The sequence below is a fragment of the Pantherophis guttatus genome, chromosome 5 (genome assembly GCF_059756535.1).
Source record: "Pantherophis guttatus breed Tessera chromosome 5, ASM5975653v1, whole genome shotgun sequence".
In the NCBI taxonomy this organism is placed as follows: Eukaryota; Metazoa; Chordata; class Lepidosauria; order Squamata; family Colubridae; genus Pantherophis; species Pantherophis guttatus.
The window spans coordinates 24,402,115-24,420,603 of record NC_142067.1 but is presented as its reverse complement, the minus strand read 5'-3'; the positions used below and the strand labels follow the sequence as shown (position 1 = coordinate 24,420,603).

Sequence of the window (18,489 nt, the reverse complement as noted above, 5' to 3'; positions counted from 1 at the left end):
GTCAATCTCCACAGTGGTGTATGTAATATTGAAAGAAAATAATCATTAATATAAGAAGTAGAACACAATACCCATATCTTTGCTTGCTCAAAGAAGCCATATTATTTCTGGAATTCTTTATTAAAAATACTGCTGTACATGTGAAAAGAATGAAAAACAGGATTAAAAGGTAACACATAGTGGGATCATGACATCAGAATGTAACATACCGGTGCTTTTTAGGGGAAGATGCTCACATCTAGAATTTTACTGGGACAAGGGCAAAATGAAAAACAAAATGAAATCACATTATACACCCCCCAAATATTTACAGTGTAGCAGAAAACAAAAGTCCAAACAAGCAAGTTAAAACAGAACAATTTAAATTTAAACTAGTATTACATGATTTCAAAGGTTGTCCATTCTGTGCTTTATACTATAAAAACAGGAAGGTCGCAATTATTTCCTTGTGTGGAAAAAATAGGCATTGCTTTTCAAAAATTCTTATTCAGCTTTAGAGATGACATAAATGACTCTTCCTCTGAATGGAACATGCTGGACAGCCTTCTCACTGGAATTGTACTGGAGTGGTAGAATTCTCCCCCCAAAAAACACCAAGTAGAAAATTCAAAAACATGGACCACATAAAAACAAAACAAAACAAAATTCCATGTTGTTCTATGCATCACCCAACAGCAATTATTTCTAGGTAACAGTTACATATGGAAATTTATTGGCTCTCTGCACTTTTCATTTTGTAAAATTTACTTTAAAACAAGTCCTGAGATTACTGGGGCCAAGGAATGGATACCGTGTGCTGACAAAGATTTGCAAAATGCAACTTGTCTTTATGAGGTGGGCCTTGCTTACTTACGCAGCGAGGAGGAGCCTGAAGCCCTGCTTTACCCCTGCCTTTGCATTTCCTGAATTATTGGTCCACAAAATAATCTGTCAAAAACTTTCCAATTGCTGCAACTGAAGAGATGATCCCCTTTCATTAAAAAAAAAAAGACCAAAACAAAACACAATAGTGGGAAAAAGAAGCCTCAGCCCGCTTATAAATAAAGCATTCAATATTTCTCCTAGAATACAATTACTACTTCTTTTTGTACAAAAGAATTACAATATGATTTTCAAAAACATATAAAAAGACAGCTGCTCTTCATCAAATACATGAGCTAATGATAAAAGACTGGTTTCCCATATTCGTATCTTAAAGTCCCTGTTCCTTATGATATTAAAAAATAATGTTATGGCAACTGTTATCTTCTAAATAATAAACGTTATGGTTTAATTTTTCTGCCAGATTAAAATAATTGGCTTTTATTTCTTTCAGCTCATTGATTGATACTATTAATTTTCAGGCTCCGTTGTGTTTAAGTAAAGGTGTTAAAGGTGGGCTTTCTTTTCCAAAGTCTTCATTATGAAGAGCACTGTTTTCTTGTGGATAAATCTAAAGTAAGAGTGTCATCATTAAAGCTTATAAAACTGGAGAGAACTATTAAAAATTTATCTGAAATTACAAATATCAAGAATAAAATGGATGCCAGTAACATCAGTTGGAAGTGCTTTGAATCAGTTCTGACACCTTTTGGAGAAAGTTTCCACATTTTTCTTCATGGTAAGCACCCAGTGCTATTAAATATTCAGTGCTGGGTAAAGGAGGCCGATATACAGTCTTCACTACCGCTTTGAGAAAGGAAAAAAAATAGTCCTATATATTTGGCAGTCATCCGTATCAAAGTGTAGATGTTCTACTATAAATTCCCTTGAATACCCAAGCTTGCAGACAATAGTGGATCCAGTATTGGAAAGTTAATTAAAGGGGAAAATCCAGACTTGAAGACTGAATATTCATGTGTTGAGTATTATCAAAGATAATATTACTTTGGGCTAAGCAGTGACTGCAAAGGCACAGCAGACCGTCATTCCTCCAGAATCAGACTATAACACTTCAAAAGCTTTCGATGCCAGACAACTGCTGTGTGTACTTAATCTTCTGAACAGTGTCTCTGTATCTGTATCCAGTGTAAAGTACCATAATAAAGCTGTGGTTCAAAGAACAGAACTTTATACAAAAGAAGGATACTATAGGTAACTTAAAGGAATACATTCCTGAACTCTCAGGACTGCAACAATTATTTTTTTTTTAAAAAGTCTATTAAAAATTGCATAAATGTAAATGTATCTGATTAGCAGGAAAATATAGAAACAGGTATTTTATTTAAAAGGCGCTGGTTGTGTTTAGAACAAATCGGGTTTACCCCAGAAAGTACAGTACACAACTCAAAATGGTGCTGTTTCGCTTTGACAAAGCTTCAGCCAAATAAAAGGGATTTTGTATATGATGTTTCTGAGATATTTTACTTGATTTTTTTTTTTTGTCTTTAAATACTCATCTTCTTGTTTGATTAATTAATCAAACAGTGGATGGCATGTTATACAGTTTTACAGAGGTTACAAGCTACACTGTAATTTACAGAACACAATTTCTATGAAATTATTTATCTGGTCCTTTATAGTATTTTGGAGTGCAAATAATATCAAAACCAAAAGATTGCAGTATATTCAGTGGCAAAAAAAAAAAAAAAAAAAAATCCCAGAAATGTCTTTGCAAAGAGATTCCCTTAGTAAGATCCAATGTGGCAAAACATCAGGGATCAGAAAAGTCTTTAAAAATTAAAATTAGTGCATATACAAGTGGGGAAAAAAAAAATAAAAGCAGGAACATCATGCTCTTGATGTGCTCCTTTAAAATAAATTCTTCACAGATAAAGCCTCCAATGGCAGCCAGAGCTCCAGGGTAAGCAAAAACATTCTTCCCTTCAAGTAACAGTGTACCTGACCGAAGTGCACCATCTCATGGTGTTTTGTTTCCCAAAATGTGAAATGAGATGATGACAATCTGTTGTAGTGCAATTTGCGCTTGGTTCTGTTCATCAGCAATGTCCTGCATGCTTTCCTGCAAACACTACAACTGGCCATTTGTGGCTGCAATCAGTTCCTGAAAAGTATTTTCAAAGCAGCGTTTTAGGTCGCTGTATGCCACCACAAGGACACTCTTCTCATCTCTGGAAATGAGGCTTATTTTTTCTGGCACACCAGCATCTAACTGAAATAAAAAAGGAGACAATTTTGTCAGGACTATTTGTTAATAGAGCTTAATAATCAGCAACAGTATTGGCAGGCAAAAGAACTTTTTTTTTTCTTCGTTGATTATCCCAGCATTCTAGTTAAGAGTACCTTTTGATTTAATGACAGCATCAGCCTTTTTGGGATAGGAGCCTATTTTAGGATGGCAGTCTTGCCTTAGGAATCTTTGCCCACTTTTTGCCTAGCAAAAGCACTCCATATCTGTCAGATTGTGAGGGCATCTTCTGGGCAGAGCCCTCTTAAGGTCACCCCACTGATTTTCAATTGGACCCAGGTCCAGGCTCTTGCTGGGCCATTCAAAACTTTGATATTCTTCTGGTGAAGCCATCTGTTTTTTGTTGTTGATTTAGAGGTGCTTCAACAAAGTATTAATTTAATAGAGTGTACACATATGCAACCATGTTATTGTACGTTTTTTATTATTTTTCCCCAAAACATTTCACTTTGTTTTTTTTTTTTTCAATTGAATTATACTGCTTACATGTTATATTAAAAGTGGAAAAAAATCTGAAGTGATTTATCTTTTTTTTATATCTCAAAAACCTAGCATTTTAACAGGGGTGTCTGGACTTCTTATATCCACTGTGTATTTCTAAATTGTTGAATGAAGAACTGAAATATTCAATTTTGAAGAAACAGTGATTCAGATATTAAAAAGCATAACATATAAGAATTAAAAATTAAATTAAATTTTTAATTTAAAAATTAAAATAATCCATCATAAATTTTTATTCAATGTTTACTAGACCCATCAAAATGTTCTAAAATGATTGGATGTTGAATTTTTGCTTATTGGTATTGTATGAAATGTGAAGACTCTTTAACCCACACATTCATACCTTATTCAGCTGTAGCTTCAATTTTATTTCAAATTATCATTTTATCATTACATAATATTATAAATATTCAATTTATAAGATATAATATGATATTGAATATGATATTCAATTATGTTTCCAAAATGATGAAGGTTTTAGCAATCCAGCAAAGATAAATGGAAACAAATGTTTATTCATCTGATTTTAAAGGATGGGGTTTAGGATATAATCTGTTATTATTTAAAATACTTTGTGCTTTATAAATCAGAAGATGGAGCAATATATTTCCATATGTACAGTATCAGTGGTGGGTTGCCCCCAGTTCGGACTGGTTCATAATAACCGGTAGTAAAACCGGCGGGAGGCCCCTCCCACCGCTCCGGATGTCATCAGCGATCTGCACATGCACAGAAGCAAGGTGCGTGCACGAGCGAAGCGCATATGAGCGATCCCGTTGCGAACTGGTAGTAAAGGTAAGTGGAACCCACCCCTGTACAGTATGTCTAGATTTAGTGATAGGTTTAAATGGAATTAGTTTTATACTGATATGTGTCTCTTTTCTTCTTTTCCCCATTAGCCTTTTTCCTCCTTTTGTCATACTTAAGTTATTTTAATCAGCATAATATACAGGTGGTCTTTATTCCTCACAGTATAACTATCATTTATCTTTTGTTCTCCCTGTTGGTGTTGTACTACATTATTTAAAAAATGAATACACTGTTGTCTGAAATCACAGTTTCATCTGTGCTTGTTTTAATTAACACTTTAAATTAATTCTAAGTATGTAAAATGAAATAAACCATAAAGATAAAGGTAAAGGTTCCCCTTGCACATATGTGCTAGTCGTTCCCAACTCTAGAGGGTGGTGCTTATCTCCGTTTCAAAGCTGAAGAGCCAGCATTGTCGAAGACATCTCCGTGGTCATGTGGCCAACATGACTAAATGCCAAAGGTGCACAGAACACTGTTATCTTCCCACCAAAGTGGTTCCTATTTTTCTACTTGCATTTTTTACGTGCTTTCGAACTGCTAGGTTGGCAGAAGCTGAGACAAGTAACGGGAGCTCATCCCATTATGCGGCACTAGGATTCGAACCGCTGAACTGCTGACCTTTTGATCAACAAGCTCAGCGTCTTTGCCACTGAGCCACCGCATCCCCCTAAATAGTTCTTTTTAAAATTAAAACTGTTGCTCACAACCATGTTACACGAATAAAGGAGAGTGTGTGATATTGATGTTTATCGTCTGAACTTCCTTACTGCTAAACTATTCTTTAGTGGTTTTTCTGAAGCAGGTCTGTCACATGCAGCACCGAACTGATGAAGCGTTCATACGACAACTTAGAGTGCCACCATTGAGTCGGGTGACTGCCAAAGGCAATGACAAACATGCATTTTGAGAGAAATTTGCTTGCGTGCCAAAGTGAGGCAAAAAAACGAGCAAAAAAGACAATTCTGCAAATGGATTCTGCAAATGGATTTGCAATGAATGAAAAAATATTGAACTTCTAGCTCACCTTGTTAAGACAAGAGATAATGTGACTGAGATCAATCCAAGGAGTACCCGCTTCTGTCACCTGATGGAAAAGATGATCCCTAAAAAGCTTCAGGAGATACCTGTCTCCAGTTTCTGACCATGTCGGATCCTTCTGGAACCTATCGTAAAAAAAGGGTGTTTAGGTTTCTCATTAAAAAGACACATAGTTCAGCCTACAAATATTTGTTTATATATGTTATATTTAGTTTTAAGAAAAAGAAGTCTTCAGAATTCGAGAGAGCCAAAGCTCATTACCTCTAAGGTATCATTTATAAATGTATTATTACGGGATTTACTAACTTCCTCAATTTGATCAGATTCCTAAAAAATGGGCTGATTTTAAATTAATTTTAAATTAGTCATGCTCTATATTTTTCTCTCTCAATGAAATAATCTGGATATTTTGAAAGATATATCATACAGGCTCTTATATAATAATTCTGTACTTTCCAGCATTCAACATGAAATATTCCATTACACAATTTCACGTTTTGGTATCATTCATTACTGTGGTCAGACTTACAGTGTCCAGGAGAATGCACTCTCTATAAATATCAATTTTTGTTCCCAATATCCAGAATTGGCACTGTACCACTGTATGCACTTGGAGGCTGTTTGTTGCTGTTGGAAGAAAAAACTGAAATACCTTCCCAAAAAGAAACTAACAGTTTGGAGTTTAAAACAGTTACAAATCTCATGAAAATGCAGGAAATTGTTAAATTCTATGAAGTATTGCCTTGCACTAATTATTTTTAGCTTTCAGACAAAACCTCAACTCAAGGAATGTTTGTCCCTCCAGACCATGAGTAATACCTGTGTAGGTGTGTGTATGAGTACATATGTATATAAAAATCACATATCATAAAATTTTGATGGGGATATTGATGAAAATAACCTAGTTAATGTTTTCAGAGCCTGATATACTTTAAAACTTAACCCTACATCAGGGGTGTCAAACTCGTGTCGTCAAGTGACATATCGTGACTTTCCCCTTTGCTGAGCTGGCCAGCACGTGACGCATCTGGCCCACAGGCCGCGAGTTTGACAGCCCTGCCCTATATAATTATTTGAGCTCTCCAGTGGTGCCATTTTTAAAATAATGTAATGATTAAAAATTTTGAATTCCTTACTCTGGTCTTTCATTGATTGTTCCCAATTTTGCAAGAAGACGAAATAATCTTCCATTCTGAACTTCCTGTAAAAGAAGATATAAGAGACAACTTGGCCTGAGCAATAATAACAGCAGCAACAACAAATAACAAGAATACTACAAATTAAAAGAAAACCCAATATATAAATATTTCAGCCCAATGACAAAATGTCAGGAAAAAATGTTAGGTATCTATTCAAATTTACCAAGAGAGCTAAGTCCTTCCTTCCCTGTGCTGTTAAATCATTTAGTTTGTAATCTGTAAGCCCTCCAATGCTAATACTAGTTACAATGATAAAATGGCAGCATCGATTATAACTGAAATCACACATACCTATAGGAGATAGGATATGGTGAGGAACTTGATGCAGTAATTTCCTGAATCCTACAAAAAATATTCACTTAATAAGTAAGTCAAGGTAATATATAGGCATATATTAAGGTGTCATTATCAAGGTGTCATAGGCATATGACACCTACATCCTATTGTAAAGATTATAGTTCCCTCACCGTCACATAACTTGAAGGGCCATGGCCACAATTCCAATGAAGGAAGATGTGATCCCTTTGAGGCGATATTCCTAATGAGGAATAGGACTAGGGCTCATTAGAAAAAAAATAAAATAAAAAGTATACAAGCATCCTAAGAGCTCTAAAACAATTTATTTAACCTGACTTGAGTAATATGCAGAATATGAGTACTAAAATTATAACTCTAACCTAAGAAATAGTTACAACCATTAGTGACTCTTTAGACCAGAAAAAAGAGAGAAACAACTGAACCAGTTAGCAGTATACATGAAGTGATTAGCAAGGAAAAGAACATCTGACAAAATTAGCCATATAAAGGAGAGTACTTTTTCACACAGTATACTAAACTAGTGAACTGTCATCCCTAAGGGCAGTTATGGCCATATCACGGATGGTTTTTGCATGACACAAATTCATCAAGGATAAAGCAATTCATAGCTACTTTGCTAAATTTGCTTTTTAAAGAACCCCAACTATTTATTTGTAATGATGGCTCTATATTATTCGTATTAGCTGAGACTACAAACTTCTGAATATATTATTTCGAAACATAAAATAACAGCATACTGATATCCTGTTCATAGTTTCCTATCCATCTATGTGGCCACCATACAAACAGGATGCTGTTATCAGAAAGTCCACTGACTTAATCTACATATCTATGATATTCTGAAAATGCCTTGAAACAAGCTAAATCCATTTGCACACAGCCAATGTAGGGGGGGGGGAAATGACCGTAGACTGCAGTGTAAAGTGTAGGGTACAGTAAGGTATTTTACCTTTGCAAGATCTTCTTCTATAACATCATTCCTCATTTGGGCAGCATCCAACTGAGTATAGAATCTTGCTCCAATCATAGGCATTATATCATTTACACTTCGAAGCCTGTTTTGGTCAGTCAGCAAATATCTATCAAAAGAAATTCCTAAAAATTATTAAAACTGGATTTCTAAGCAAAATTCTTGACAATGAAAGTATTTGTTACTCTATAAATTATAAATACAAAGACAGATACAACTAGTATATGTGATGTGAGCAAATAAAAGATTTCAAGTGAACTCCTTTCACTGAAATTCAGTGAATAAACAGCTGGTTTTCCAAAAGCCAAAAGCCACCTAGTGAATTTCATGATAAAACTGGAATTTTAACTTAAATCTTGCATTAAACAGGTGCAGGAGCAAATGTAAATTACTATAGACTGCCAAAATTTGGAGTTAAAGATAAAACGTATTCGTGTGCGCGTTTTAAAAAGACAGTACTGCTAATTTATGTTAATTAAAATTGGTCTTTATTTTTCCTTATTGGTGGGTAAGTGAGTTTTGTTCTACAACTCCTCAAAGTAGAGACTCTTCTGGGTCTCTATCATCATGAAGAATTCTTTTCATAGTTATGCTTTTTTGATATCAAAATATCTATAATATAGCAATTATACACACATATTTTCCACAAATAAGGTACTATTATTCTATAATCAAGTTTTCTTACAAAATAAGATTCTTCAAATCAGAGGAATAGTTGATTGTCACCAGTTCCATTGCTTTCTGCAAATTCTCTCTCTGAATTCCTGCCAAAGAATTGCAAGCCAAAGCCAGCACAACCTTCCCAAGAGAGATCAAATCTGCTTGCTACAACATAAACATAAACAAAAACACACACACATTCATTCACTGGGATCTGAAATGCACTTCATGTTTTAACACTTTTAAGATAAGTGTGCTATACAAATGATAATTTGTAATGAACAAAACTGCACAATATACCACTGATTTTATCTTCTGGGTGATTTTAATAAATACTATTGGTATTTATTAAATAATGGATTCTGCTCTTTCACTTTCCTTAAGCCAATTTCCATCTCTGTGGAAAGATTTTGCTTCTTACCAGATATTCTTCATTAACCTTTGGCAAGTATCGTTCATCAGTTAGAAACTTGTAATTCAAAGCACTTTCATTAACTGCAAACCACCTTTTTCCAAGGCTTTCTACATCCTTCAAAAACATCACAGATACACAAAATGTTGAATGAATATTTAGGATTATGATAACCCATTGTTTGTTTATTACTTTTAGGTTGTTTGTACACTAACAGTAATTAACAAATATTAACATGAATGTCAATTAATCATGTTGTATTCCTAATAATATTACTCTTTTAAATAAAGACAAACTCTCAAAAGTAACATAATTATTTCTTCTTAATATAGTGGCTGGGTTTGCACATCATGATAAAAAGGGTTTGGTTTTGTTCTGATTTAATCTGATGTGTAAATTAAGCCATTTTAGTTTATAAACCACCATTTATGGATTAGTCTATATCAGGCCACAGGAACTATGATTGACAAACTACCTAACCAATCATTCAGTGTTGCATATAAATTTGATTGATAAACAAAAAAAAAAAAATGAACTGTGGCTTAGTATAATATTTAACTGCAATCACACTGCAACTGTGTTGAACTATCTAAAATACTTGCTATGAAAGATGGAAGAATAATCACCAGAGTCCCAAATTTTCCAAATGCACTTGAATGTTCAAATAATTATCTGCTCCAGTTTTCTAAGGATCCTATATGAAATTCAGTCCTTCTACTTATATCCTCTGCAGTTTGTGTGATCTTACTCATTTTCATTAAATGAAAAATGATGTAATAATAATCACTGAACAATTCCTTATCGTGACCACATATTCCCTGATGCTTCATTAAAAAACAGTCTTTGTGCAATTTTAAGTAGTCTCAAATGCAGAAGGGTAGAAATACAACATGCTCCCATTCAATTAATGCTGTCAGCCATTTTGATGTTTATGTCTATAATGATGCAAAATATGCTCCAGTTTTCCTTCACACTGCTTGTTTCTTACCTCCACATATTTTTCTTTTTTGTTGCATTCTTTTATTTTTCCCCTCAATTATGTTTCTTCCTTTCAATACTTGTTTTTTCCTCTGATTCTATGATTCTATTTATGTCCATACTGTACAGCAGTCTTTATTCATGTGGCTGAAACAGACTATGAAAAATAGACTGCAAGAAATAATGCATGCTTTTCTTATGGCCTTTCTAATTCATCTGTTGCTCCTATCCTTTTCGAATTAAATATGTAAGATAATATAGTGTAATGGTGTTGCTCTCGACAAGCAAAACACTTTCAAGGGTCTATGTGCTATGTAATCTTTAATTCTGATTAAATAAGCAACATCAATTTCAAAAGAAAAATATTACTGAATATTACTGATAGTAGGAATAAGTATATATTAGTTAGTCAATAACTTGAGAATTAAGCTTCATTTTTAGCTTTGTCTTTTCTCATTAAAAAAATGATCTGAAAATAAGATAATAAGATAATTCCACAAGCATTTATCATAAATTGCCTTCAAATTTCTAATAGTCTTGTTTAGCTGACATTTACATAGCTATTTGCAACTTGATCTGGTTCTGAAGACTAGCTGTTAAGTGGACAGTTAGAAATTTAAACATTGAAATTTAAGTTCAATAGGCACAAACGAAAATTCAGAGATTAGAAAAAATGTATTTCTTAAATTGTACATATAGTATTTTTGCCTGCAGGAAACAATTAAATAGAAGCTAAGATATTGAGCATCATATAGTCCAAATTCCAGTATCAAGGCAATAACTTTGTATGGCCAAGTGAACTCCAAATACAGGTAGTCCTCATTTAATAACACTAATTGGGACCAGAATTTCTGTCACTAATGATGTGGTCATGAAGCATTTCACATGGCCATACTACTTAGCAACAACAGTTCTGGCAGTTTCTGGTTATTGTCATTAAGCAAAGCCTGTGTAGTAGGTCATTAAGTGAGGATCTCACATGACTGTGACTTCCAACTTCCCGCCAGCTTCCCTTGGCAGGGAAGGTTAAAAAACATGATCACAGGGCCCCAGGGGCCCTGTGACAGCTAATACTTCAAGAACTGGATGTAAGTACCATTAATTCAGCACCATTGAAAAGTTTGAATGGCCTCTGAACGGGTGATTGTTAACCAAATACCTCCTGTAATATGTAAAGTCTCCTTGACTTCTTCATAAAAAATAAGTTTCAATTTAAATCCATTCGTAATTTTTAAAAAATCATTCTCAGATTTGTTCCCATTTTACCGTCTGACATAGCTTAATTAGGAAAAAGCATTATGTAGTGTGCAGCAGAAATATTCCAGGTGATGAAAAGACTTTCAGAAGTGGGCTCAGCTACTGGATTATATTGCAACAAATCTTAAAGGCAGGTTAAAGAAAAGCTGCCTGCAATCAAAGAACTTCAGCCAATTTTTGGCAGTGATTTAATAAATATTTTGTGAAGACTGGCAAGAGATTTGGGTCTCAATTTACCTTTGCGGCCTGACATGTACAATTTTTTGGAGATGGTTCAGGTGGCCATTTATGTATTTCACTGCCCTCCCAGCAATGCTTTCACATTTTGGATTGAGGCTTATCACCCACTCTGAATCTTAACATTTCAATCAATATCTCTTTCTTAAGATAGTTAGAAGATATATTCCTTTTTTCCTTTAATATCTGAAGACATATCTGACTTCCAATCTGAGAGACTACTACAGTACACTGTTAGAGAGAACAGTATGAATAGTGAAAATGGACTCTAAGAGACTGAGTTTAATTTTTACCTATGTTATGTGTACTATAAAAACCAAAGAGCAGGAAAAGAAAGTCTACTTCTCTCATATTTGAGAAAAAATTAGTATCATATTTATTCTGTTTAAGTGTAAAGGTATAAATAGTTTCTGGGTTAAGTGCAAGGTAGTTCACATATTTCAATGTAACAAACTTTTTTTAAAACTTACCACATTATATATTGCTCCTTTAACTAAAAACAGGGGAGTGCAGAATTTATCAAGAAAAATTCAAGGAAATACAGTTGCAAGAAAAAGTATGTGAACCCCTTGGAATTACGTGGAGTTTTGCATGAATTGGTCATAAAATGTGCTCTGAACTTCATCTAAGTCACAACAATAGAAAAACACAGTCTGCTTAAAATAATACTACACAAACATTAGATGTTGCCATGGTTTAATTAAACATAACATGTAAACATTCACAGTGCCGGGAGGAAAAAGTATGTGAACCTTTGGACTTAATAACTGGTTGACCCTCCTTTGGCAGCAATAACCTCAACCAAACGTTTCCTGTAGTTGCAGATCAGACCTGCACAACGATCTGGAGTAATTTTGGACCACTCCTCTTCACAAAACTGTTTCAGTGTAGCAATATTCTTGGGATGTCTGGTGTGAATCGTTCTCTTAAGGTCATGCCACAGCATTTCAATTGGGCTGAGGTCAGGACTCTGACTGGGCCACTCCAGAAGGCGTATTCTGTGCTGTTGAAGCCATTTTTTGTTGAATTATTTGTATGCTTTGGGTCATTGTCCTGTTGCATCACCCATCCTCTGCGGAGCTTCAGTTGGCGGACAGATGGTCGTACGTTTTCCTGCAAAATGTCTTGATAAACTCTGGAATTCATTTTCCCTTCAATGACAACAATCCGTCCAGGCCCTGAGGCAGCAAAGCAGCCCCAAACCATGATGCTCCCTCCGTCATGTTTTACAGTGGGGATGAGCTTTTGATGTTGGTGTGCAGTGCCCATTTTTCTCCACACATAGTGTTGTGTGTTCTTCCCAAACAACTCAATTTTGGTTTCATCTGTCCACAGTATATTTTGCCAGTAGTGCTGTGGAACATCCAGGTGCTCTTTTGCAAACTTCAAACATGCTGCAATATTTTTTTTGGACAGCAATGGTTTCCTCCGTGGTGTCCTCCCATGTACTCCATTCTTGTTTAATGTTTTCCTTATTGTAGATGTGTCAACAAAAATGTTAGCATGTGCCAGAGATTTCTGTAGGTCTTTAGCTGACACTCTAGGATTCTTCTTACCTCATGAAGCATTCTGCGCTGTGCTCTTGCAGTCATTTTTACAGGACGACCACGCCTAGGGAGAGTAGCAACAGTGCTAAACTTTCTCCATTTGTAGACAGTCTGTCTTACCGTGAACACATGAACATCAAGGCTTTTGGAGATACTTTTGTAACCCTTTCCAGCTTCATGCAAGTCAACAATTCTTGATCGTAGGTCTTCTGAGAGCTCTTTTCTGCGAGGCATGGTTCACATCAGACAGTGCTTCTTGAAACCAGTAAACCCAAAACAGGTGTGTGTTTTTAAAGGGCAGGACAACTGTCAGCAACACATCCAATATCATCACACTGATTGGAGTCAAGGTTGGCTCACTCCTGGCTCCAATTAGCTTTTGGAGAAATCATTAGGCTAGGGGCTCACATACTTTTTCCTCCCTGCACTGTGAATGTTTACATGTTATGTTCAATTAAACCATGGCAACATCTAATGTTTGTGTAGTATTATTTTAAGCAGACTGTGTTTTTCTATTGTTGTGACTTAGATGAAGTTCAGAGCACATTTTATGACCAATTCATGCAAAACTCCACATAATCCCAAGGGGTTCACATACTTTTTCTTGCAACTGTACATGAACATTTTTCACAGAGGTGAAGATTTGGGACAAATTCCCGTCATTTAAATTTGGACGTCATTCAGATTTGGAAAGTATTTTTTAAGATTGAAAAGAGTTAAATACAGGAATACTACACAGGAATAAGTACACATATATTTGCTGATTTTTGAAAGCCAATAAAAAAAAAATAGAAGGCTTAAAACATGCAGATTTGCTACAAATCTAATATGTATGTATATATGTATACATACTAGTAATTTTCACTTGTTTTAGGTATGGTGACATCCTACTACGAAAAGAAAAAAATGAAGCATTTTCCCATGCAATCTAGATATGGTCAGTGTGATGATGAAAACCAAGACAGGTATGATGAAGATGACTTTCCTGTTCCATCCTTGCCCCCTCTCAATCATGAAAGGCCTCTCAAGTACCTGTGACAGCGGTACTTTCCACTGGACTAATAGAGAGGGTTACAGCTTGATTTTCTGGGTTATCCCTCCATATCAACAGATCCACACCCTATGAGAGGCTTCTGGGTAGACTGGGAATGGGAAGAAAGCATAGGAAATAATTTCTTGCCTACTCTTGTCTATAGGCTTTTGTTTTCACAAAAACAGGTTCAACATGATTTTTCACCTTTGCCATTGCCAAGTAACTTATTTTTTGCTTCACAGTATATGTATATAAACGCTTTTTTAAAAATTATATGCCCTTATCAATTTTAACACCATCTATTGGAACTTATTCCTTGTCATGCTTGTCCCAATCTGGTTTGCAGAATCTGCTTTAGAATTATATACTGCTCAAAAAAATAAAGGGAACACAAGCAGAAGACATCCGAGATCTGAATGAATGAAATAGCCTTATTAAATACTTTGTTCTTTACATACAGTAGTTTATACACTGCTCAAACAACTAAAGGGAACACAAAACTACTGTATGTAACGAACAAAGTATTTAATAAGGCTATTTCATTCATTCAGATCTCGGATGTCTTCTGCTTGTGTTCCCTTTATTTTTTTGAGCAGTGTACATTCCTTATAGGTAGGACCTGTCTACTTTTTTGTTTTTGAATGTCTGATTATAGTGAGAATAGTGCCAAAAATTACAGTGACAACCAATTAAAAATCTTAAATTACCAACATGTAAATTAAGATAGTTCGTGAAGTAACATTGCCAAAGGTTTACTAGCAGCAAGCATCAAAGCAGCTACATACAGGAAATAAAGAAACTTCATATATTAAAAAAAAACATGATAGATACTCCAAGATAATCACCAACAAATATTCAGTGAGCAAATAATATAAAATTAGGGATATAATACTTGATCTTACCTGATATTGGGCCATTAGAGCCAAAGGATTATTTTGGCTGTTATCAAATGTTAATACATCAAAGACTCCAACGCAATTTACTCTCAACCTTCAGGATAAAAGCATTATAGGAAAATAAGTTTATAAACTCCTCTTTTCACTTCCTCTACAATCTCTTCAACAATTCCATAGAAAGAAATGAAAGCAACTACCGTTAGTAAATTAATATCATATTAATAGGATAATATCACATCCTAAAAGTGTATGGTTTGTGATTCATGTGAGCTGGACAGAACATATGCACGAACAGGAAGGCAAGGAACACACAATAGAAAAGTGTTTTGTGCACTTTCTTTCTCTTGCTATTCAAGAAGAAATTGTGTCACAGAATGTTGTATATTGCCCTAGAGTAGTCAATCAAAAGTAGATAGATACATTGTAAGTTTATGTCTACTCTTCTACCCCTTATGCTTTGCATGTTTATAAAGATGTCAGGATAAGTATTACTACTGACACAGCTTCAAAAATTACTGAATTTTTTTAAACCAAAATCCTTCAAATGTGCTATCACTTGATACTTAATATTATTAGATTAAGACTGCAATTGTAGGAAACTACTTGGTAATAGATGGTACTCAGAACTAAGGAACCTATATCCGTAAGCTTGAAATCCCACAATTCCTCTAACTACTAGAATTAGATATACAGGTCCTCGATTTACGACAACTAAGCCCAAAATTTCTGTTGCTAAGTGACACATTTGTTAAGTGAGTTTTGATTTTACAACCTTTCTGGCCACAGTTGTTAAGTGAATAACTGCAGTTGTTAATAACACAGTTGTTAATGGAGTTGAGGTTCTGCATTGACTTGGCTTGTCAAATGGTCGTGAAAGGTGATCACATGACCCTGGACACAGCAGCCACCATAAATATGAGTCAGTTGCCAAGCATCTGGATTTTGATCACATGACTATGGGGATGCTGCAATGGTCACAGCTGTGAAAAACGATCATATGTCACTTTTTTCAGTGCCACTGTAACTTTGAACAGTCACTAAATGAACTGTCATAAGTCAACTACTACCTGTACCAAATTCTGTTATAATTAGATATAAATTATCTTAGCTCTACGTCATCTTCTAGGCTGAACTATTAACAAGGATGAATATGAAGGACTGTTTGATTCTTAGCAGAATGGATGCAAAAGGCAAGCTTTTAGGTAGCAAAGCAGGTGATAGAGATCTGGTAATATATTAGGAAAATGTCTTACCTTGTTTTGCCTGTCACCAGAATCTTTGTGGGATCCATTACTCGACAGGCCAATCCTGCTGTATGAATAGTCCGCAATGCCGAGCTAAGCTGCACAATATAGGCCCAAATCAGGGACTCGGGCAGCAACCCTGCATGTTGTCGGGGCAGAGGTCCATCATGCTGACCTATGGCAGAATTGGGAATATAAATGAACTCTATATTTGCAGATTTATACTACACGTAGCAATTTTTAATTCATAGTAAAACTAAAACTTTTGGGCCAGGCCCAAATTTTGCCTTTTAGAAGGGCTTAGGAAGGCTTTTTCAGGGTTTTCATGGTTGTCCCAAAGATGCTTTTTCAAGAGGCAACTTTGAAGATGTTTCTTCTTCAGCTTCTTCACAGTTGAAGAAGCTTCTTGGATGAGAAGCGAAATATCTTCAAAGAAAAACCAGAAAGTCCAGTTACCTCTTGAAAAAGCACCTAAGTGTAAGGCACTCATTCCCCCATTAAAGCAAAAGAAACGAAAGGGCCCCCCAACCTAAAATCAGGTCCAGTTTGGACACTGTCACCCCCCTACCTTTATCCTGTAGTCCTCACATGCCACATAAAATTTGGTGTGACCCTTGAGTACAAATACGCTGATGTTCCTTAAAAGTTGTACTGAATGAACTATTATATTCTGTTACGCGATATGTGAATCAGGCTTTTCGGATGTGTTGCTGCAGCTTTTCACAATCCAGTACCTTCTAGAGATGCTGGGACAGAGAGTTCTGGAAAACGTATCTGGAAGCTGCCAGCTATGTGGCTTGTTTTAGCAACATTGTTTAGCAATGTTGTTAAACAGGCTTACTTGTTTAGACAGAGTATGCAGGAAAATATCAACTGCTGAAAACGTTACTACTTGGGAGAATTATTACATTGTATCCAGTTTATAGATTTACCAAATGCTACTGTTGTTTACTTTATGAAAGAGGCTCATGAATTATAAGGATCTTTTATCATTTACTTATGTGTAATTCTTAAATTGAAGAAAGCAGCAAAGACATGTATACTTATAAAACAAAACATGCTATGCATACAAATAAAACTGTACGGCAGATGACATTATCGGGACAAGCTACGCTTTTGTTCTACTTTTTCATAAAAAAAATAGACTCCAAATTAATCAACACTAATTACAAGGCATGCATAAGAAAAAAATGCATCCCAAAACTTCCAAATCCATTAAATATATGACTTGAATGCATTTGGAATGTTGCATATTTTTCATCTTAGAATATTTGTCCTGTGGTTTAAGTTAATTTATTTGAACTATTATTAATTTTATTTTGCCCTCTTTGTCTTATGGAAATAAGAATTGGGGAGAAACTAAAATGATGAATACAATAGGAATGGAACATTTAAAAACCATGTGTGATAAAATAAGTAGCAAATAGGACCAAGAATCAATGAGTGCTGAATAGGTAATAAGTACAAAAGTCATTCACTAAAGTTGATTGATTGATCATATAATGAATTATGGCTAACTGACAAAACAAAGAATGAAATATTTAAAAAGAATGGAAAGATTGAAAAAGTCATATCTGGATGGGATTCATGATATTCCAAAAAGAGAATATTTTTGGCAATGTATGACATGGTGCATGAACATGCTGAAAGGAAAAATATTTTGTAATAATCAAACAGTATAAACAGGTACACTGAATGGCACTAGTGTAAACTCAATTTAGCCATATTTTCTTTTATCTAATGCTTTTATTTTATTTTATTTTTTATTTCTTTTCTGTAGTTTGCATAATGTTGCTTATCCTGAAAGGGTTGATATGATAGCAATAGCAATAGCACTTAGACTTATATACCGCTTTACAGCCCTTTCTAAGCGGTTTACAGAGCCAGTATATTGCCCCCAACAATTTGGGTCCTCATTTTACCCATCTTAGAAGGATGGAAGGCTGAGTCAACCTTGAGCCTGCTGAGATTTGAACTGCCAAATTGCAGTGAGCCGGCAGTCAGCAGAAGTCTCCTGTAGTACTGCATTCTAACCACTGCGCCACCACAGCTCATGATCATGCTAATTCAAGTTTTTCACTTTTTTCAAAATGTTTGAAATACACAATATGATTTTTGAAGGAAAAAAAACAAGATTTTTTGCATCATGAAATATCAGACCTCAAAATGATATCAAAAATATCAAAAACTCAAAGTGATGTACTGTAAGTTACAATTCAGAGACTTAGTTGTCCCACCTGTTTTCAAAATAATTTCTAG

The 18,489-nt window shown here is 34.9% G+C and overlaps 1 protein-coding gene across 6 annotated transcripts in view; it reads right to left on the bottom strand.

The window, feature by feature from the left end:
* Positions 1–101: 101 nt before the first annotated feature.
* Positions 102–18,489, bottom strand: part of PAN3 (poly(A) specific ribonuclease subunit PAN3) — a 77,625-nt gene continuing 59,237 nt past the window's right edge. For 2 of the 6 annotated variants that reach the window (XM_034410791.2, XM_087894729.1), the window contains 7 exons: positions 16,240–16,405; positions 14,993–15,080; positions 8,652–8,791; positions 7,946–8,075; positions 6,616–6,680; positions 5,466–5,604; positions 102–3,091 (listed from right to left, as the gene is read on the bottom strand). In XM_034410791.2, coding sequence (XP_034266682.2) covers positions 2,951–3,091; positions 5,466–5,604; positions 6,616–6,680; positions 7,946–8,075; positions 8,652–8,791; positions 14,993–15,080; positions 16,240–16,405 — 869 coding nt within the window. In that variant the 3' untranslated portion in view covers positions 102–2,950. Of the gene's footprint in view, positions 3,092–5,465; positions 6,107–6,615; positions 6,681–6,969; positions 7,021–7,945; positions 8,076–8,651; positions 8,792–14,992; positions 15,081–16,239; positions 16,406–18,489 lie in introns of all 6 variants that reach the window. The other 4 variants (XR_015734394.1, XR_015734393.1, XR_015734392.1 and 1 more) reach the window with 4 other exon arrangements.